Source organism: Hypomesus transpacificus, chromosome 26 (assembly GCF_021917145.1).
Source record: "Hypomesus transpacificus isolate Combined female chromosome 26, fHypTra1, whole genome shotgun sequence".
Classification (NCBI taxonomy): Eukaryota; Metazoa; Chordata; class Actinopteri; order Osmeriformes; family Osmeridae; genus Hypomesus; species Hypomesus transpacificus.
Window position 1 is genome coordinate 803,576 of NC_061085.1, and position 23,431 is coordinate 827,006.

A 23,431-nucleotide genomic window follows, 5' to 3' on the forward strand; every position below is an offset into this window, starting at 1 on the left:
AAATCAAGGCTGCAATTTCATTTTCATCTTAATATGTTGGCAGTAGGCCTATTGAACTGCAGTATTGAACTGACCATTTTACCTTCTTGGGAAAACGAGTTTGAACAACCTCTCACACTCACAGTTGACCATGCTAGCTATATTTCATTTAAATTGTCAGCTTTTTCTTTGGTTTTATATGATTCAATATGGGCACTATCGAGTAGGTATCTTGGGGGGACGGGGACGTTCCATTTGATATTCAAACAATAAATGTAGTTTGAATCGCTACCTTTATTTAGAAAAAAATAAATTAAGCAATCAACCGGAAATGAGATTCCTTTTTTAGGCTCGCTTCATCCAGGTCGCTTGCCGTCTCATGAAAAAGGAAAATGAAAGCGGAGATGGAATTCACCGATTACAAACATTGAAAATAAGTTAACATACACACCGACACCACAAATGTACAGCGTCGCAGCTATTTCCTGACGACTCGCCATGAATTAGAAGCTGTTGACTACGCTATGATCTCATTCTCCATGCTTTCAATTGCATGCCATGTTGAACTAGCCACCTCCCTGTCGCAAGCAACGCCGGGGTCTATTCAGCTAGGCTTCAGCTCATCACCGTACTGCAGTACGTTGCAGTGACCGAGAGGAGAACCACGTTTCGGCTGCAGAATTTGAGTGCCATCGCGGAGCGGATAGCATCTGTTCACACAATAAATCGCTTTCTATTTACTATGGAATGTATACTATTATTGCCATGGTGATGGTTACTGACATTGATATGCTAGTTAAACTATCTGACTCAGTTTCAGTGCTTGTCTAGTGTATCGCAACTGCATTCCAAAGGTAAGGAGCAAAGTTTTGAACTCTAGTTTAGCACACTTGGTTAGATTTAGTTCAAAGTATATCATCTATTTTGTATATTGTGGTTATTGGTTTGTAGTTTATAATACGGTTCTGATCAGTTTGTTCAACCTTTAAGGAAAGGTTATAAATTCAGTTTTATCTAGCCTATGTAGAGTTGTGGGGTGAACATTTTAATCATAGATGAGAAATTTAAGGTATGATCACTTAGAATAACCACACAGTAATATCTAGTAGGCAAGCCTTCTCTTAAGGGACAAGTGAACCCAAAACATGCCTGGAAATTTCCTTCCACAGCCTAACAGGACCCCTCAGGGTCAAGCATCTGGGCCCAGGTGAGGAATGCCTCATCTGACTTTATCATGTTTTTTCCCCCATAGGCTATCCCTGTAACATTGCCTATGGGTTTTAGACCAATCTCTATATGAGAGAGGAAGAGTTGCTCTTCTGTTTTTCCTTACCATACTGCAAAAGCATTACGGTCATAAACCGGTTTCACTGCCACTCTAGTCACTGTTCCTATTGAAACGCTAGCCAGTTGAGCAATGAGAAAAGTGTCTGCCCTCCATCTGTGCTCCTTTCCCCCCCCTTTTATTTGAAACCAGTCTGTCACACATCTGATAAACGACAGCATACCCTAGTCTTAAAAACGAATAAAAGAAAGAAAAAGATTTGTCACTTGTTCCAAGCTAAATTCATCCAAAAGTTTGGAAACATTATTTTGGTCGATTATTCCTCCCTTTCAATAATACCAATTGGTATTGTATTTTATATCGTTGGAAAGCCTGATTAGTGCATTCGTGAAATAAGCAACACAGCTAACCGTGTGGGGAGCGACCCAAAAAAATGTGCCAAAATCCCCTGCAATATTCTTCTGTTGGTATTCACTCTCGTTTTGAGCTTCAAGTGGGATCAGCTTGGGGGTGCTGTATGTGCCAGAGTGACCAACGCAAACATGTTGGCTGACTTGCGACAAATCCTGGTTGAGGAATGGGATGCCATCCTACAGTAGTGTGTGACCAGCATGAGGAGGAGGTGCCAAGCTGTTGTGGCTGTGTATGGATCTTCCACACGCTACTGGGGTCCCTGACAGTGTAAAATGAATAAAGTGTAAAAATGGCCAATATTTGTTGTTTTTTCCTTGTTAGTGTGGGAGAGTGCAATCATCCAATCCACCAAGCAACTCAAAACGAGAGTGAATACCAACAGAAGAATATTGCAGGGGATTTTGGCAAAAACCTTTGGGCTGCTACCCACTCGGTTAGCTGTGTTGCTCAATGCACAATCCTTACAAGTTGAACCTCGTTGTAAAGGTGACTAATCAGGCTTTCCAACTAAATAAAAATACAATACCAATTGGTATTATTGAAGGGGAGGAATAATCGACCAAAATAACGTTTCCAAACTTTTTTGGAACTATATTGCAAAACGGTCACAAGACCCCAGATCAGTCCAAAACAACCAATTACATCTGCCTTTTTGTTCCCTCACACAGTTTCCAGTTAGGCGTAAAATACTTTAAGTATAAAGTTTGTAGTACAACATTTATTTCCCCCTTCTTTCTCCTATCTTTCAGGAACCAAGAGAATGGATCGAGCAGGCAGTATTCAACTGGACATCCCTGATTTCAGCAATTCTGTTTTATCCCATCTCAACCAGTTGCGTATGCAGGGACGCCTATGTGATATTGTGGTTAACGTGCAAGGCCAGAACTTCCGAGCTCACAAAGTTGTTCTGGCTGCCAGTTCACCTTACTTCAGAGACCACATGTCACTCAGTCAGATGAGCACTGTCTCCCTGTCAGTCATCCGCAACCCTACTGTGTTCGAACAGTTACTCTCCTTCTGCTACACTGGGAGCTCTGCCTACAGCTTGCAGACATTATCAGCTACCTGACAGCTGCCAGCTTTCTCCAGATGCAGCACATCATTGACCACTGTACACAGATCCTGGAAGGCATACACCTGAAGATCAGCCTCTCAGATGTAGAAGAAGAGCTTGGTGTTGAAGCGGTGGCACAGTGCCACAAGGGTTCAAATAAGACCCTGTTGTCTGTGAAAGGAGGAGGAGGACTCGATGGGGGTATGTCAGGGGACTCCATCTCCCTGAGACCAAACCACACCAACCCTAGGGTCCTTGGCCAGCGCAGTGGTAGATCTGAAGTTGGAATCAATATATGTGAGGTTGGGAGCCCAGCAGGGGAGTCGATGAGCCCCCAGATGGTAGAGCATAGTGGGCTGGGCCCTGAGGGGCTGGCAGTTGAGGCAGTAACCAGCAGGCTGGGAAAGGAGCCTATACTACGCATTAACCGGGCAGGACAGTGGTACGTGGAAACAGGGATAGAGTCAGAAAGGGGGGGCAGTGGAGAGGAGGGGGAGGGAATGCATGTCCGGGTGGGAGTGGTGGATGGGCGGAGGATAAAGACAGAGAGGATGGAGGAGTGGATTGGGTCTGAACCACAGGAAGAAGGCAGTGGGGCAGAGGAGGGACCAGCTCTAATTGATACTTCAAGATGCAGTTCTATGGTACAAGAGGGGTTTGTCTCCGGAGCCATAGCTGCCAAGAGCTCTCTGCCTTCAAGTAGCTTCAGTGAGACGGAAAGGTTGGTGACAATATTAAAGCAGCAGGCACTACATGCACAATCCAGACTGAGTCTGACTTACTTCTTTGTTTGAAAAAGTAACCCAGGTTTGGCATAATCAATCATTTTTACTGTCTTAGGCCGTGTTCACACTTGACTTATTTTTTTATAGAAAAAAAGCGCTGCCTTCAGCGCCTTTTGAGCGCTTTCAGCGCGAGAATTCTGTAACCTGAACGGAAATCATACATTCTAGCGATACATTATTATCCAATATTTTCCGTTGGTTACTTATTGATAGCTAGCTACTATGGCGAATGAAATGCATACCTACTCTTCTCGTCCTGATTGGTCAGCTGTCAGAAAGTCACTTGACATCAGGGACGTGCACAGGAATTTTGAAGGGCAGTTGCTCTGGCCCCCCCCCCCCCCGCCGTGAAAAAAAGAAGAAAAATAGCCTGCCTACTAATGATAATAATGTAATGCATTACTTCCATCATTTATTCTTTTTCTTAAAACAAAATGTTATAAACTAACCATCAGCGGACATGTAGCTTAGTTTTCCTACCAAAAGAATTAGCATGTGTTAACGGGCGGTTGTCTGGTAGGCAAGCTAGCCGTCTGATTATTTAGGCTAAACGTGACAAACTGAGCCTGAATTTATGAAGATTTTAATTGATTTCATAAAACTTAAAGATGATTGAATTTCTCCAACTTAAAACTCACCTTTTCTGACAACTTCAAAGCAGTTTTTTATCGACACAGAATAAAACAACTGTGACCATCTCTTAAGCGCAAGAAAATGCAGGCTCAGGTGGCGGTCGCGTGCAGTAGCTACTGCAGAGTAAACAGAGTAGGGGGCATACCCCCCTCCCCCTTGTGACTTCCACTCTCGTTGCCCATAGGCTTATCGATTGGAAGTGAATAAGGCTACTTAATGAAATGTTTCGGGTGGCAATTTTTAAAATCTAGGTCTACATGAAATTCTACAGCTGTTCAAATTCACTATTATTTATTTATTTTCCTCGGAGGGGCACTTTGACTCGAGGAGGGCAAACGGGCAGTTGCCCGGGCAACCTTAGCCATAGCGTGTGCACGTCCCTGCTTGACATCACCCAGCGCTTTTCTGAAAAGTTTAGAAAATTGAACTCAATAAGGCGTCGGGCGCTGCGCTTTTTTAGATTTTTTTTTTAAAGAAGTCAAGTGTGAACACGGCTTTAAATGATGATGCAGTATTTGTGCTTAAGATGGGTACAATTTAACTAAATGTAATCTGATCTACCCTTGTTGGACAAGAGGAATTTCTATGCCGTTTTTGTCAAACTAGCATATAATGAGTGTGGATAAAACAATGACTATGTAAACTTACATGCACAAAATATTCTGTTATTGTCTGTCAAAAACAGACAATATTCCTCCTCATTTGTTAACATGGCTAATAAAAAATAATATTCATGTTTACATTCAGCCTTGCATACTCCGATTAACTACTTGGTTTGTGTATAACGCACAGAGTTTGAAGTGTGTTGCAAACTACTGTAAACCCCACAGTTGAGACGCATAGTCCGAACACACTGTATACCGTATTTTTCGGAATAAAACCCCGGCTTGTACTCCGATTTTACAGTTTTCTTGTGGTTGTACAGCTTATATTTCGAAGCACCGTATAGCCCGGTTTTAAAACGAAAAAAGTGGCTTCCCCAGATCTCTACAGACCATGCAGCTAATTTAATGCTCTACACTGGAACGGGGGCTTATTCAAAGTGGAATTATTTACTGTTACACTATCAGGCCTTGGAAATACAGGGACTTGCTAAAGTAGGCAAATGGCTAGTAGAGCATAACATTTCATAATAATTTGAGCAAATCAAACAGCTGCAAGACCCAGTGAAATGTTATATACAGCTAGCAAACCAACGTTAGCTAGCATCGCTAATGACATTGGCTAATTCAACTTCGGTAGGCTATCCTCAGGATTTGCAAGCTAGCTAAATTTATACTAGGCTATATCTAAAAAGTTTTGTAGACATAATAAATGGATTTTGCCACGCATGGACATATTATCCACAACCGAAGTGTGTTACGGCATGCTGTAAAATCGCCTATAGCCAGTCCCCCCAGGATTTCGCGGGCCTTTTTTTAGATTTTTTTTGAATTCCTGATTTTGCAAGAGCGTTTCCCAAAAAGTTGCGATTAAATTTGCTGTGTTTTTTAGGTGTTTGTTGCGATGAAATTGCGGGAGCAAGTGAAAGTTGCGATAAAAAGTTGCGAATTTCCCTCTTTGTAATTTTAATTGAGTTATTGGTTGAAAAATAAGTAATTAATAAACATTCATTAAAGAATAAAACTAGGGTGACCAGACGTCCTCTTTTACCCGGACATATCCTCTTTTCGAGACCTAAAAAATGCGTCCGGCAGGGATTCCAAAATTGTCCGGGATTTTGCCTCATCGGATATTTGTGTCTCTGGGTCTTTCACAAACTATTACGCCCGTACAAGTTTTGGAAAGGGTATCTCCCTTACGTTCCACCTTCTTGCGCGAGCACTGACTGTAGGGAGAACTGTCATTTTAATCAGATAGTGTGGCATGCAATACACGACCAGCACAGGAGCTGTTAGGACAAATCAAATTGTCAGGTTGGGCTTTATAGGATGATGGACAGATGATCAACAGTTACATAATCAACCACGTCACCAAAAAGCGCTTGGGTTGAATTAGTTTTCAACAAACAACATACTACGTTGCTCTGATTGGTTGTTGGTATATCCAATTGAGCAAAGAGGCATTTTTTTCACAAGTTCGGTTGAAACACGCCCCATACTCACAGCCCAACGGAGAGGTATCAGACTCATATTCTGACTTGAATTATGAGTATGACAACGTTAGGCTAGGAATCTCCCTTTTTTTTTCAAAAAATATTGAAATCTCTATCTGTCTGCAATACTGCTCTCGGCCTCTACGCAACTTCGGCACTCTCATGCTTACCAGGCATAGACAGTCGAAAAAAGCACACGCAGCGATTGACTGGTTGGGCAACCCTGGATACAGGACTGTTAATGGTGTGTACTCGCCTGGAAGTCTCTAGAAATCCGGCACCTTATTGAACTAAATTTAAAAGAATGAAAGAGTTCACAGACACCAGAATGAATGCATTCACAGTATCGTTCATCAGGCAGTAATACAGTACGTTCAGTTCACGTTCACCAAAATAATTGAACTTTCGTTCAATGAACGCGTTCAGGCGCAACATTGGATTTAACCCCTACTGGAGAGAGTTGTGGGAGACGACGATGATTGGTCAACGTTGCGTGAAAATTGCGGTGATTGGTTCAAATTGCAACGTCGCGCTGATTTAGCAGGGAATCGTTGAATTTGCGTGAATTGGTGCGATCACAACGAATGCCTGAAGGGTCTGTATAGCCTACTCGTGCATTGCTTGGTATCATTGTTCCCGTATCAAGTGTGGCATATATTTCAGTGCGGGTTAAAATCCGATTTACAAACACATAGCTCCCATTCTGGTGGGGTGCGGGTTATAGAAAATGCGGCTTGTTTTCCGAAAAATACGGTACATGTCCAAATAATGCTCATAAAACCCGAATAATTTTGGCATATTCCACATATTTGTCAGAAAATGCTACATTCGTAAAATTACTTAATTCTAATATCCAAACTGAATATGCTGTTTGTATGACCGTATCAAATTCGAAATATTGTCACATACGGAATAATACTGGAATATTAGTGTGCATGTAAACATACTCAATGTAGTAGTTTAAGGATATTGTTCCCTACCAGGTTTAGCCCTACTGGAAGTGTGGTGGTCATGGCAGACAGACAGAGAGCCAAGAGTGAGTCTCCCAGCCGAGTGGACGACCAACACCACTCCACCTTACAGGTAGCCACCATCCTCTTTTTGAAATACTTTCAGATGTTTGGAATTTACTTTAATGTGAAGTTAATGATTTGGTACACTATTGATATATGTATCTACTGTCTATGTGGCAGAGGCAGTAGGCCTATGTCACAGTGCTTACATAACCTTTTCATAATTTCATCACCTAAATTCCCAATGTCATGTAGCTATCATTTTCCAAAAGATTTTTGGCCACATGCGCTATGTTGTGCTGATGACTGGTTTGAAATATAATTATATAATGGCAAACCAGAGACCTCATTAGAAAACCATTTATTTTCTTTCTTCACGGAATATCAGCAAGTACCTCTGGGACAATATGTAATACTTCTTTGGCTGAATGACAGTAAGTCATCATGTGTCTGAAGTAGCGAATCTGCATCATACACCAATGATTGGTGTTTGCTGTAGGTATGGATCACGTAAGTGCTTGTTTCTGCTGACATTTCTGATTGAACTCTAAGGAAATCAGCAAGAAGGAAGGTGATCCCTAGCTACCACAAATCTTGGTAGCAGTGATGAGCTAAAGTATTGGTATTCCATAGCTAAGTACTCCCTGTGTAATAAAAGAGTTCACTGAATTCTGAATTCACATAGAGACATGGGCAGACATATGGAAGTAAAGCATTCAATACATGTTTGGCCAAGGTAGGGATGTCAATGATTAATCTGTTAATTGCCGTCAAGATTTTAACAGATAAAAACAGTATTAACCGACAATGTTTGCTGTCTGCTTTGTTGGTCTAGAAATGGCAGTAAATGCAGCGTTTCCCACATAATTAGATTCTATTTGTGGTGGTAAGCAGGTGCGGAGCCAAACGTTGTAAACATTAGGGGCTTAGCCAAAACTAGGTCCCAGTATCGTTTTGATGTGACTGTAGATAGACTGTCATGCGAGCAGTGGCGTTTTTATATGTAAAAAATTGGTGGGGCAAAAAACATTTCAAAATATAGGATACCAGTAATTAAGCTACAAAAGTCCCTCTTGCTACTGATGTGTTTATTAACACGTCAACAAACAGCGTGGCTCCACACAACACTTTTAATGACAGAGCGGCTTGCTTCTACCAGGTGTTGTAGTACACAAACTGGAGAGAGAGACCTTCTTGTGTCACACACATGTAAAACTACCACTGTCATATTTACAAACCTAAATTAGGAATGCAACCAAGCTCAGAACCAATGTGCCTACAGGGCCATGCGCAAACAGCAAAGAGCTCAACACAACGGAAGGCCACAACGAAGTAGAAATACAACTTTTTAGGGATACAGATCCATTCTATGACAATAACCAGATAAGCATGGACACACTGACACGTCACCATCTTTATCTATCGATCCAGCCCCAAAATATGACCAATGCAGGGACCAGCACCACAAAGGCAGGATGATAAAATATACTTTCACTCACCAAGGCTGAGAGCTCACTTGAAGAGAAAGGTGCCTTCTTTTGTATGCCAACTAGACTAACCGTTAGCCACTTTTTCTTCAAAAACCACTCCACGTTAAACCTACGGTTACTTTTACCAGCAGTTTGAGCGATGACAATATCGTGGCTGATGGGCACCACTTAAGCTGCTTTACTTCAACTTTCTCCTCCAAATTAAGGGTTTATAGGGTATATAACCGGTGCTCAAGTATGAAACCCACTTTATTCATTTTCTCAAGTTATCTGGCGTTTGTGAAGCTAACAAGCTAGCTAAGACAATCTAGCTACATCTCCTCGCTCTTCTTTCCGACTAATGTTTGCGACAAGTAGCCAATCAGGGCTGAAATACAAAATGACGCTGTATTGGGGCAACCTGCTCTTAGCCCCACTTGGCATAAAATTTGTGTGATCTACTTTACATTACATTCTGAGCATGCGTATTAATACTTTCCCACGTCCAATGTACATTGCATTGTGAGAGAGGGGCTAGCCCCACCACGCTCTCCTTTTTGCCGACTAATGTTGGCGCCAGAAAGACAGATAGCCAATCAGGTCTGAAATACGAAATGACGCTGTAGTGGGGCAACTGGCTCTCAGCCCCACTTGGCATCAAATTTGTGTGATCTACTTACATTACATTACATTCTGAGCATGCGTATTAAAACCTTCCCACGTCCAATGTACATTGCATTGTGAGAGAGGGGCTAGCCCCACCAGAGCCCCACTTTCACTATTAGCCTATGCTAACTCGACTTTGCAGAACGCAGTCTGAAGCAGCAAGGCAGGGACCAATGAACATGAAATTAAATCTTAACACAAACAAATGAAACTAAACAATTTAGGAAGACGCTATATTCATAGATAGTAAATTATTCAAAGTAAACGAAAAAAAAAATGTTCGAGAAATACAAAATAACATAATTTTGTTGCAGTTCTTTCTGTAACAGGTGGGGCACTGCCACCTGCCCCTAATGACCAGTCGCCACTGCATGCGAGCCTGCAGAGAAAAAGCTTTTAGAATTAATTTCGAGTGCAAAATATATATGTATTGCTTTAAGTATTACCATGGACTCATATTGTTATATTTGCTGAATGTATTTAACCATACATTTTATTATATTTAACTTAAATGTATCAGTTTTGGACAAATTTGTGCAGAGAAGTATGATACTAAGGCCCAATCCCAATGTCCCCCTTAAACCCTAAGCCCTGAATCCTCTCAAACTTACTTGACGTCACCAGTAAGTGATTGAATGCAAGAGACTGCAAATGCTCAAAATGCTATAAATTGGAATGAGACAGCACTTTGCTGCATTATCGGCAAAATAGTGATGTGGTTGGATCAAATCTGATGAAAGCATATTTGGAATTGATTATCAAAGGACAACCTACAGTCCAGTGAGCTTTGTGTTAAAACTTACATGTTAACTTTTTTTTTTAAATATGTTTTTATCAGGGTTGTTTGCTCCTTCCATGCATGCTTGTTTGTTTACCCTTCTTTTTTTAATGAGGCAGGTTTTTCCTGGATTTTTTTCTTGCTTCTGGGCTTCCCCTGATAATCCTTGTGTTTCACTTTCACAACACTGTGATTTGTGAATAATTCCCCTAGCTAAATTCTGCATAAATGCGGAATAACAAAAAGGGTGCATAAACGGCTAAAAATGTCTGCAAAAGTGCCCTTGCGCACTTGCAATTTGACTGTGGGACAGCCCTAAGCCCTCACAGACTTGGTGAGAACATGCCTAAAAGTCAGTGAGTCTGTGAGGGTGGACGCTGGGATTGGGCCTGACTGTTCATAAACTCCGGATTGATTCTCCGGCTGAGGGAAAAAGCTATTTGTCCTGCACATTGATTCAGAGCGTGCATGGACAGAGGGGGCTAGTCACAGAGGGGTCTGAGAGAGAGAGGGAGAACGTGAGCGGGGCAAGAAGGGGCTGAGCAAATCAATGCACAGCGCGCAACTCTACAGTGAAATATTTTGTTTTGCCATATGTTAAACAGTAAAAACAATCAACAACAAAAAACTATTTGTGGTGGCCAATATTTTATTGTGGCAGACAATTTTGCAGGGTTTCGGCCCACCACCCGCTAAGTCAATGCATATTCAGAATCAGAAAGGGTTTTAACCACCATAACATTTACTAACTAATACTAAGGGGACAGGTATGTAGAATAAAATAAATATCAATTATAAAATAGCTATAATGTACAAAAATTGAATAATACAAATAGGGTGCTTACTGCAAAATGACATGGGTGCAATAATGGCAATGGTTTAAAGTCTGTGGTTTAAGTCTGTGTGAACCCGTGTCCGTGTTGAAGAGGCCAGTGGCAGATGGAAAGAAACTGTTCTTGTGGTGTGAGGTTTTGGTCCTGATGGACCGCAGCCTTCTGCCGGAGGGGAGTGGGTGAAACAGAATGTTCAGGGTGGAAGGAGTCTGCCACAATCTTCCCCGTTCGCTTCAGGGTCCTCGAGGTGTGCAGGTCCACAAGGGTAGGCAGATTGCAGCCAATCACCTTCTCAGCAGTGAGGATGATATGCTGCAGTCTGCTATTGTCCTTGGCAGTGGCAGCAGCGTACCAGATGGTGATGGAGGAGGTGAGGATGGACTGATGGCTGTTTAGAAGTGCACCATCATTGTCTTGACTGGGGAGTCGCACAGGGTGATGGGGGTGAGTGGGGTTGTATTCTTTCTGAAGTCCACAACCATCTCCACTGTCTTAAGAGTATTGAGCTGTAGGTTGTTCTGGCTACACCAGGTTGTCAGCTTCCCACCTGTAGTCCGACTCATCTCCACCAGAGATGAGCCCAATGAGGGTGGTGTCGTCCGCAAACTTCAGGAGTTTGACGGACGGATGACTGGAGGTGCAGCTGTTGGTGTACAGGGAGAAGAGCAGAGGAGAAAGGACGCAGCCCTGAGGAGATCCGGTGCTGATGGACCGGGAGTCAGAGACTTGTGTTCCCAGCTTAATGCACTGCTTCCTGTCAGACAGGAAGTCTGTGATCCACCTGCTGGTGGACGCAGGCACGTTAAGCTAGGAGAGCTCATCCTGAAGCAGGGCGGGGATGATGGTGTTGAAGGCAGAGCTCAAGTCCACAAACAGGATCCTGGCATTGGATGCTTAGGAGTCCAGGTGCTGTAGGGTGAAGTGGAGGGCCATGTTAACTGCATTGTCCACAGACCTGTTGGTTCTGTAGGCAAACTGCAGGGGGTCCAGTAGAGGGTCTGTGATGGATTTGACGTGTGCCAGCTCCAGGCGCTCGAAAGACTTCATAACTACAGAGGTCAGGGTCTGTAGTCATTACGTCCTGTTGGCCCTGGCTTTTTGGGCACAGGGATGATCGTGGAAGACGTGAGATAGGCTGGCACATGGCATGTTTTCAGGGAGGTGTTGAAGATGGTGGTGAACATCGGAGACAACTGGTCAGTGCAGTGCTTGAAGGTGGCAGAGGAGAAAGCGTCCGGCCCAGCCGCTTTGCGAGGGTTCTGCCTCTTGAAAAGTCTGTTAACTTCACCCTCCTGAATGGAGAGAGTCTCACCGTGTTGATAGGGCGGGGGGGAGGGAAGGGATAGCTCAGGACAGTCCAATTGTCTGTCAAATCTACAGTAGAACTGTAGGCCAGGTGAGAGTAGTTAATAGAGTGGGGGGCTCTGGGCTTGAAGTTGGTAATCTGCTTGAGCCCTCTCCAGACAGAAGCAGAGTCTTTAGCAGAGAATTGGTGTTTTAGGCCGAATCCCAATACTCCCCCTTACCCTTTCCCCTTCCCCTGCGTTTTGCTCGTTCCCATGAGAGCTAGTGGCCCCTTAATACCAAGTAAAATCGGGAGCTTACTTGAAACCTAGGGCTATGTGAATACTGCGCGACCGGCAACAATGGCGGCCAGATCATCCAGAGAGTCTGATAAATGTAATATTTTCGGCTTAATTAATTGATAAAAAATGACAGTCTTGTTTTGTGGTATACACAGTCCTGTACATATATATTTGCACCCATTTTCCTAATTAAAATGTTTGTAAAAATCGCTAGTTTGGTACGCAAATGTTACAGTGCGGATTTGCACAACAGTCCCGCATTTCTCTGACTAGCATGTCTACAGTTTTGAGTAAACTCCATTAGCAGTGAATTTCGTTTGATATCAGTGCATAACACTACTTGCTTTGGAGATATCGATACGTGCTAGATGACGTACCCGTAACCAAGTGGCGTTCCATTTCTTAGGGATATGTAGCCCTTAAGGGGTAAGGGGGATTATTGAGATTCAGCCTTAGTCTCCCTCAGTACGTTTAGCCTCTTTCACCGCCTTGCTAAACCTGTACTTCGACTCCTTGAATCTGTCTCTATCCCCACTCCTAAACACGGCCTCTTTGACCAGTCTCATTCTTCTAAGTTTAGCTGTAAACCAGGGTTTGTCGTTGTTGAAGCTCACCCTGGTGTGTGTTGGTATGCAGCAGTCCTCACAGAAGCTGATGTATGATGTCACAACCTCCGTGAGCTCATCCAGACCATTGGTAGCAGTCGTGAACATATCCCAGTCAGTACAGTCCAAGTACGCCCGCAGATCCTCCATAGCATCGCTGGTCCACTGTTTCGATGTCCTCACAGCACTTACAGCGCTTTAGCTTCTGCCTGTATGCAGGAATCAGGTGGACCATGGCGTGGTCAGTGTCCCAGTGCTGCTGGAGGACCGCATGGTAGGCTTTACTGATTGTAGAGTAGCAGTAATCCAAAGTGTTCCCTTCTCTGTTTGGGCATTTAATGAATTGTCTATATTTCGGGAGTTCTTGGGTGTGATTGCCTTTGTTAAAGTCGCCTAGTACAATAACCAAGGAATCCGTATTAGCATGCTCCACACTCAATATCTGGCTGGCGAGCACGCGTTGTGCCTCGTTGACCCTAGCCTGCGGAGGCATGTAGATGCCGACCAGAATGAATGACGCAAACTCGCGTGGCGAGTAAAAAGGTTTACAGTTAATAAAAAATTATTCCAGATCAGGAGAACAGTGCTGCAGTGTCACTGTCACATCTTCACACCAGCCACTGTTAGTGTAAAAACAAATACCACCGCCTTTCGATTTGCCGGAAGAGTCTCGATCCGCTCTCAGCAGTTTAAAACCTGCCAGATGTAGCAGGATCAGATCACCCATCCATGTCTCTGTAAAGCATAAAACAGAAGATCAATGAAAGTCTTTGTTTTTCACACCATTTTGTCCAGTTTGTTGCTCAGCGAACGCACACTGGAAAGAAATATCCCCGGTAACGCTGTGCGAGCCCCACGCCGACGAAGTCGCACCAGTGCACCGGCTCGTTTACCCCTCCTGCGTTGCTTCGTTGCTAGGACAAAGCCGAGGGTGGCTTTGACTATAATGCCCACTAAGTCTGTGGCTGGAAGCAGAAAAATTGGAAATAAATCCATAGGAGTTGTTGTCCTGATGTTTAGAAGAACGTCTCTTGTTAGAGAACTCTTGGCAGAACACTGAATTAACAGACAAAACAAAACAGAGCGCACCGAATGGCCGAGGCTGCCATCATTTTAATATTAAATTGTGTATTTTATAATGTAATTTTTCGGTGACATTAATATAAACTCCTCAAAAAAGGTTTGGAAACGTTATTTCGGTCGATTATTCCTCCCCTTCAATAATACCAATTGGTATCGTATTTTATAGCGTTGGAAAGCCTGATTAGTCACCTTTACAACGAGGTACAACTTTCACAGCTAACCGTGTGGGTAGCGGCCCAAAATGTGCCAAAATCCCCTGCAATATTCTTCTGTTGGTATTCACTCTCGTTTTGAGCCTCAAGTGGGATCAGTTTGGGGGTGCTGTATGTGCCAGAGTGACCAACGCAAACATGTTGGCTGACTTGCGACAAATCCTGGTTGAAGAATGGGATGCCATCCCAAAGCAGTGTGTGACCAGGCTGGTGAACAGCATGAGGAGGAGGTGCCAAGCTGTTGTGGCTGCGTATGGATCTTCCACACGCTACTGATGTCCCTGACAGTGTAAAATGTTGGCCAATATGTGTTGTTTTTTCCTTGTTACTGTGGGAGAGTGCAATCATACAATCAACCAAGCAACTCAAAACAAGAGTGAATACCAACAGACGAATATTGCAGGGGATTTTGGCACATTTCTTTGGCCGCTACCCACTCGGATAGCTGTGTTGCTCATTCCACGAATGCACGATCGTTTCAAGATACCTCGTTGTAAAGGTGATTAATCAGGCTTTCCAACGATATAAAATACAATACAAATTGGTATTAGTTTAGATAAGTTTACCGGTAGTACTGTCTACTTATCTGAACTACAGCTAACGACATTGTCCGGGACAAGTGGATTTTTTTGTAGGGCAAATGGAAGACAAAAGTACTTGCCCCACTGGACACGTTTAAACTAAAACAAAATAAAATGCCATATTACTTGCAATGGCCAGCTTGCAAATACTAAGGATAGCCTACCGAAGTTGAGTTAGCCAATGTCGTTAGCGATGCTAGCTAATGTTTGCCAGCTGTATATAACATTTCACTGGGTCTTGCATCTGTTTGATTGACTGAAATTATTATTAAATGTTATGTTCTACTAGCCATTTGCCTAATTTAGCAAGTCACAGTATTTCCAAGCCCCGATAGTGTAACTGAGAAGACGCAGTAAATAATTCCTCTTTCAAGTAATAAGCCCCCGTTCAAGTGTTGAGCATTAAATTAGCTGCACGGTCTGTAGAGAAATTGGGACGAAGCTGCAATACAGTAGATAACAGAAAGTGTTTCATTCTGCAGAAATTGTGTAACGGTTTAATGTAACAAATAACATTTTTCTATAACACCTCAATTGTTGGAATTTGTATAATATTCCAGCTCATCTTCGTTGGTCAAAGACACAATCTTTACCCGGACATAACTTTTGTGCATGGAAAAGTGAAACGTAAATGTAGGCTACTTGTCCAAAGTGCCTCAAAAAGTTAATGTCAGGCCCTGAATGATCACTGTCACTAGATATAAAGAAAACGTTGACTTTTACTCTGTGCTATTCACTGACAGTAAAAAAAATATATATATGCACTGCTGTTCGTAGACTAGCTCCAGAGGTCATTGCTGCGTTGCTAAATGATAGCAACTCACTAGGACACTTCACCAAGTCTCCACTTATTCTCCTCGGACCATCCATTTAATTGGCCTTGACGGCCATCAAGTCTCGGCAATTACTTATTTGCACTCTCATGTGTACTTGGTTCAAAATTATACGGCTGCGGGCCATCATACACATGAGTGTTTTTTGCCACCTTATGGAAAAAGTTTGGAACCACCAGGACTCTTCCTAGAGTGGGCCAACCTGGCCAAACTAAGCAATCGGGGGAGAAGGGCCTTGGTCAGAGAGGTGACCAAGAACTCGATGGTCACTCTGACAGAGCTCCAGCCTTGCTCTATGAAGAGAGAAGAACCTTTCAGAAAGACAACTATCTCTGCAGCAATCCACCAATCAGGCCTGTATGATAGAGTGACCAGACGGAAGCCACTCCTCAGTAAAATGCACATGACAGCCCACCTGGAGTTTGCCAAAAGGCACCCGAAGGACTCTCAGACCATGAGAAACAAAATGATCTGGTCTGATGAAACAAAGATTGAACTCTTGGCCTGAATGCCAAGCGTCATGTCCGGAGGAAACTAGGCACCGCTCATCACCTGGCCAATACCATCCTACAGTGACGCTTGGTGGTGGCAGCATCATGCTGTGGGGATGTTTTTCAGCGGAATAAACTGGGAGACGAGTCAGGATTGAGGGAAAGATGAATGCAGCAATGTACAGAGACATCCTTCATGAAAACCTGCTCCAGAGTGCACTGGACCTCAGACTGGGGCGAAGGCTTATCTTCCAACAGGACAATGACCCTAAGCACACAACCAAGATAATGGAGTGGCTTCAGGAAAAATCTGTGAATGTCCTTGAGTGGCCCAGCTAGAGCCCGAACTTGAACCCTATCTCTGGAGAGATCAGAAAATAGCTGTGCACCAACGCCCCCCATCCAACCTGATGGAGCGTGAGAGGTCCTGCAAAGAAGAATTGAGGCTCAAAAAGACTTGAGGCTGTAATTGCTGGCAAATAATTTAGCAAAGGCTGTGAATAGTTATATATGTTATATTTTATTTCTTAATTTTTGATTATCTATAAAAAATATTAATTAATTCTTTTTTCACTTTGTTGTTATGGTGTGTATAATTTGTGTTTAGAATTGATTGATATACATAATCTTTTGATGATATTATATACTGTAAATTATTAAATATTCAAAGTGTCATGTTGTTTAATTGTAACTTGCTTAACTGCATGCTCTTATGGTTCTTCCTTTTGGCACTTATTTGGTTTTCACAATGTATGCTTCATGTTTTGGCTGCTTGCAATGTTTGGGGCTACCTCGTTGTTATGATAAGTGACCTATGCTCTTTTGTAAAGCTCTCTCTTGGAAGTCGCTTTGGATAAAAGCGTCTGGTAAATGCTTAAATGTAAATGTAAAGTCTTGGCAATTTTACGTTGAAGTACATTATTCTGAAATTGTTCCACAATTTGTAGATGCAGTTTTTTGGAGATTGGTGAACCTCTGCCCATCTTTACACATCTGACAGACTCACCCTCTCTAAGATACTTTTTTTATCATGTTCTTACAGGGTTTTTTCCTGGGTCAATAATGGAGGCTATGCTTGAGGAAATCATTTTGTTTCCACTTTAGATTACAATAGATAATAAATTGACAATAGTCCAATCCCCATGGTGCATCATGTATGGTTTAGTGCTGTCAGTAAAACGCGTTATTAACGACATTAACGCAAACCCATTTTAATGGCGTCAATTATTTTAATGCGAGATTAACATTCTTTTTGGCCTAGCAAACTTTTTAGTTTTTTTCACATGCTGTTGCAACAACTACTGACGTTAGAAAAACTACAACACCACACCGGATCTCTAGATATCATTTGAAATGATTACGTTAGTTGTTTCCACTTCTGTTGTCGACGCAAACAGGATCGCCTTCGGTGGGTAACATTACTAGCTTACATCAGTACAGCTTAACAAACAAACTATCGTGATTCAACTCAGCTTCAGCTGCTCTAGCTATCTTGCAGAAAAATAGATCTGGACAAACATGCACCTTTTACATGACTATCGCAAGCTCCACCCCCCACCCCCCTGGAGGCGAGCTTTCGCGAACTTCACTCCCCCCTAGGCGACTTTACACGGCTGTTGGCGGGCCAATGATGCTTCACTCCGATAACCTGCGCCACAACTTGCACTGTTTCAAAAGCTAGCTTTGCAAGTTGCAGTTTCAAAAAGTGAAATTTTGATAGGAAAGAGGTTTCAATGGTTCAAGTATTTTATTTGTCAGGTACACAGAACAACACAAGGTCAGACTGGGCACTGAAATTCTTAAGACAAGACAACGCAAGCACCTGGCATAACATAACATACAAGTACACAGAACATAATTTACATCTATGCTGAGCTTAAATAAGTGAAACTTCCTAAATATACAGATAGCAATAAATAATCGACTATACTAACCCTAATACTAAAACTTCCTAAATTAAAAAACGAGAAAAAATAATGGACAAAAAGAAATCTAGGGACATTTAGAATAGAAAAAAAAATGTGAATAATTGTGATTCATCGCAAGTTAACTATGACATTAATGCGATGAATCGCAATTAAATATTTTAATCGTTAACAGAACTAGTATGGTTCAAAGATTATCAAGGTTTACCTCTTTACATATGTACAGTGCCCTCCAAAAGTATTGGAACAGTGAGGCGAATTCCTTTATTTTTGCTGTAGACTGAAAACATTTGGGCTTGACATCAAATAATGAACGTGAGACCAGAGATCAACGTTTCAGCTTTTATTTCCAGGTATTTACATCAGGATCTGATGCACAACTAAGAAAATATCACATTTTGTTTGAATCCACCCATTTGTCATGTGAGCAAAAGTATTGGAACAGATATACTTAAAACATATTTAAGTGAATAAGACTTAATATTTAGTTGCAAATCCTTTGCTTTCAATAACTGCAGCAAGTCTGTGACCCATTGACGTCACCAAACTTTTGCATTCTTCCTTTTTGATGCTTTCCCAGGCTTTCACTGCAGCCTCTTTCAGTTGTTGTTTGTTTTGTGGGGTTCCTCCCTTCAGTCTCCTCTTAAGCAGGTAAAATGCATGCTCTATAGGGTTTAAGTCTGGAGATTGACTTGGCCAGTCTAATACCTTCCATTTCTTGCCCCTGATAAACTCCTTTGTTGTTTTGGCAGTGTGTTTTGGGTCGTTATCTTGCTGCATGATGAAGGCTCTGCCAATCAGTTTGGTTGCATCTTTCCTTAAATTGGCAGACAAAATGTTTCTGTAGACTTCCGAGTTCATTTTGCTGCTACCATCATGTGTTAAATCCTCAATGAAGATTAATGAGCCCGTCCTAGAAGAAGCCATGCAAGCCCAAGCCATGACATTACCTCCACCGTGTTTCACAGATGAGCTTGTGTGTTTGGGATCATGAGCAGTTCCTTTCTTTCTCCAAACTTTAGCCTTTCCATCACTTTGGTAAAAGTTAATCTTTGTCTCATCAGTCCATAAAACTTTGTCCCAGAATTTTTGAGGTTCATCTCTGTACTTTTTGGCAAATTCCAGCCTGGCCTTCCTATTCTTCTTGCTAATGAGTGGTTTGCATCTTCTGGTGTAGCCCTTGTGCTTTTGTTCATGAAGTCTTCTGCGAACAGTAGATAGTGATACCTTCACTCCTGCCATCTGGAGGTTGTTGCTGATCTCACTAACAGTTGTTTTAGGGTCTTTCTTTACAGCTCTCACAATGTTTCTGTCATCAACTGCTGATGTTTTCCTTGGTCTACCTGTTCGACGTCTGTTACTTAGTACACCAGTAGTTTTCTTCTTCTTCAGGACATTCCAAATGGTTGTACTGGCTATGGCCAATGTTTCTGCAATGGCTCTGATTGATTTTCCATCTTCTCTAAGACTCACAATTGCTTGTTTTTCACCCAAAGACAGCGCTCCGGTTTTCATGTTGTTTTTACCTCTGAATACAGTCTGCATAGACAAAACCTATCTTACCCAATCTGAACCTGAGTGTAGACATTCAGTGGTATTTATTGATTGAATAATGTATGTAATAGGACACACCTGGGCAACAAAACACACCTGTCAGTCATATGTTCCAATACTTTTGCTCACGTGACAAATGGGTGGGTTCGAACAAAAAGGTGATATTTTCTAATTTGTGCATCAGATCCTGATGTAAATACCTGGAAATAAAAGCTGAAACGTTGATCTCTGGTTTCACATTCATCGTTTGATGTCAAGCCCAAATGTTTTCAGTCTACAGCAAAAATAAAGGAATTGGCCTCACTGTTCCAATACTTTTGGAGGGCACTGTATATGCAAACTAATGAAATGTATATCAATAGAATCTAGAACTAACCAGTGGTCAGAAATGGAACACACAAATTATGAAATTCAAGTTTTTCGAAGCAAGCTATTGTTCGCGCACATCACAGTTTGTTGAGACAAACTTGATCAGACAAGAAGACACACTCGATCTTTCTATCAACACAATTACTATTGATCATAACAGAACGAGGATTCGGCTGTACTTGAAAAATGCTATTAAACATATTCGTGGACATGGACTGCACAAGGGATTAATTGCGATGACGGCTCCAATAGAAGTTATAGTGAGCACATATAACTTTATATATATTTTCTAATCAATGTATTTATTCCCAGGTGTTTTGCAATTTCCTTGTATTTTCTTCGTGCCTATACTATATATTATCATTCCAGGTTAAGAATACCAATGGAGGCCGCGTTGGAAATCGTTAATGAAACTTTAGTCAGCATTTTCAGTAGTAATGTCATTTGTATTTGTACAGGTGTATTCGTGCACGTCTGGCTGGCCCTCGCAGCGGAACGACAGTTTACTGGCCACTCTGTCCGTTCGCGCGCTTCACAGTTGCGTATTGATCAGACAAGAAGACACGCTTATCAACTCGATTACTATTGATCAACACAGAACAAGGGTTCGGCTGTAGCCTACTTGAAACATACTATTGAGAATGACATGCATTGCACGCGTGATGAACACAGCCTTTTCTTTTCATTTTCATCTGTGACTTTTACCTTAGGCGCTCGGGATTTGTCATAGGCGCTCAGGAAAACGGCTTAGGCGCGCACCAAAATGTTCTCTATGCAGTAAAAACCCTGGTTAATTACCTGTTTGCAGTTAACCTAGTTAGCTGCAAAATGTTCCTCCAGCTTTTTTTTCCCGTAACACTTACTTTTTCCAGACTATTATTGCCCCTGTCCCAACATTTTGAGAGGTGTTGGAAAATCATTGATTTTTATTTTACACAGTGTCCAAACCTTTTTGGAATTGGGGTTTTACATCTGGACCGTTGTATGAAAGTTTTTTGACCATTTCAAGCATTGTAGAGCTTTCGTTCTCAAAACAATGTTTTACAAGTTGTTGTTTTTTTGAAAAAATAAAATTTCTCTGAAAATTGACCTTTAGACCAAACGTCAATTGCATACTGTGGTAACTCAGACACAGACAATGTTAAGTTTAATTTAACACTTGAAATGTCAAGACTGTTTTACATATTAGAAGTGCGATATGGTTAAAATGACCAGTGAGTCTTCAGACAGGGATGTTGTTATTGACACATAATGGTCACTAGATGGTACTTGCACAGAGCAAAAACATAGTCGGAAAATGAATGTGCCTTTTGAAAAACATGTAATGTTCTTCATTTATTGTCAGGACATTTTAGGTATTGCTAAAATGAGAGCCATGTGTAATTAGGATTTCTCCGGTAGGAGGAAACCTATTGTTTTTGATGGTATTCTTATTATTTATCTTCTCCTTGTGCCCCAACGTCTTAAAAGGTCCCTGGTCAGAAATGTTGTAATTTGGCACATTGATACTACAGGCCAGTTGGTACCCCCACACCAAATATGGGCCACATTTTACTTTAGGGGGTGCCACAGGCCACGCCCACAAGTAACATTTTCAAAGGGATGGCATTTACACCCCATTGCTCCAATTATTCTGAAACTTGGTGTACATGCCTTATTTCTCATTAGGAACAAAAAAGCCTCAAGGACCCATAAGGTCTGCCATGATAGCTTTAGCTGAACAGTGAAATCTTGGGAAAACCTACAAACATGTTCTCATGAACCATTGGCCCAATTGACTTAAGTCAGGGTTTTTCATGTGTAAGATACATGTTTTCCTATAGGGTGATCAGGAATAAAGTATGAAATACAAAATGACTGCAAAAGTTTATTTATGTAAATGTCCACCACATTACCTCAATATCTATGTGTCATTAATGCAAATGGTTTTGACTGATGATTTTACAAACCTAACAGACTTCAAGAGGACATTACTCTGAAGTACCGTGCACAATTTCACTTTGAAATGTCAAAAGATGACTGAATTACAGCTGCTTAAAGCTTGTCCCAAAGCTAATATTCTGCCCTTTCAATTCATAAATCTCAACAGTTGATGTGAAGCAGAGAGAATAGAGAGCCTGACTTGCAACCACATGCTCTTGAGATCTAATCTCCATTCAGCCAGTTGTTGCCAAGCATTAATTAATTTTGCTCTCTTGTTGTCCAACACTTGACCTTCTACAATGTACATTTTATAATATTTTTTTGAGGAGGAACCTGCATCGCTCCTTGCAGTTATATTTCAGAAATGCTATTTTCAGCTATTTTATTGAGTTGGCATAATGTAAGGCAGGAATTGTAATAAGGGGACTTTGATTGTGAAGGAGGTAGTAATGTGTGTAGAAAGTGGAAACAAAGTGGCCGGCCGACTCAAGGAGTCACGGAGCCCTGTAGTTTGTCCGTGTCTCTTATTATTTTAAATTACACTATTGTGAATCCAATGATCCTAACCTGACAGCCCATGCTGTCATTTCCTTTTATTAGGCGTACCTTATCATATTCATGAATGGTTTAGACTACCATTTGCAAAATAGTTGCAAATTATCAAAGTCATATACAGTCATGGCTGAAATTGTTGGCACCCCAGAAATGTCTCCAGAAAAAGTATTTCTCAGAGAAAAGTATTGCAGTAACACATGTTTTGCTATTGTAGCAACCCAGGGGACTTGAAGGCCCGATACACCATAAAATAGGACTCAGACACGGGGGTTAACATAAATGGGTTTTACTAAGGGTTCCAGGGTAAGGGTAGTGGGACAAACTTCAAATTAGGGGTCTTCCCATCCGGGGTCTGGGGTCCTTTACGGAGTGCGGTTCTGGGGGGTCAAAGCAGAGGGAAAGGTTATTGGCAACGCTCATCCAGGGTTGTCTCTCTCGTTCTCTCTCCCCCTGCTGCCTTGGGCAGGCTCCCCTTTAAGCCCTCGCCTGATTGCCTAATGGGCTCCAGGTGTGACCAGTGCCATGGCAGGTAGACTCCCTTTATCACCTCCCCCAATCGAAGTCGAGGGACCCGCCTTCGGGGCCGGATTGGCTGGTCTGACTCCCCTGGTTTGCTACACTATCCACATGTTTATTCCCTTTGTGTGTATTGGAACAAAACAAAAAAAGGGAGGAAGAAAAGCAAATTGGACATAATGTCACACAAAATT

General features: G+C 42.0%; 1 protein-coding gene across 1 annotated transcript in view; it reads left to right on the plus strand.

The window, feature by feature from the left end:
* Positions 1–320: 320 nt before the first annotated feature.
* Positions 321–23,431, plus strand: part of zbtb37 (zinc finger and BTB domain containing 37) — a 33,556-nt gene continuing 10,445 nt past the window's right edge. The window contains 4 exon segments of the mRNA XM_047049549.1: positions 321–833; positions 2,428–2,706; positions 2,709–3,453; positions 7,229–7,328. Coding sequence (XP_046905505.1) covers positions 2,439–2,706; positions 2,709–3,453; positions 7,229–7,328 — 1,113 coding nt within the window. The 5' untranslated portion in view covers positions 321–833; positions 2,428–2,438.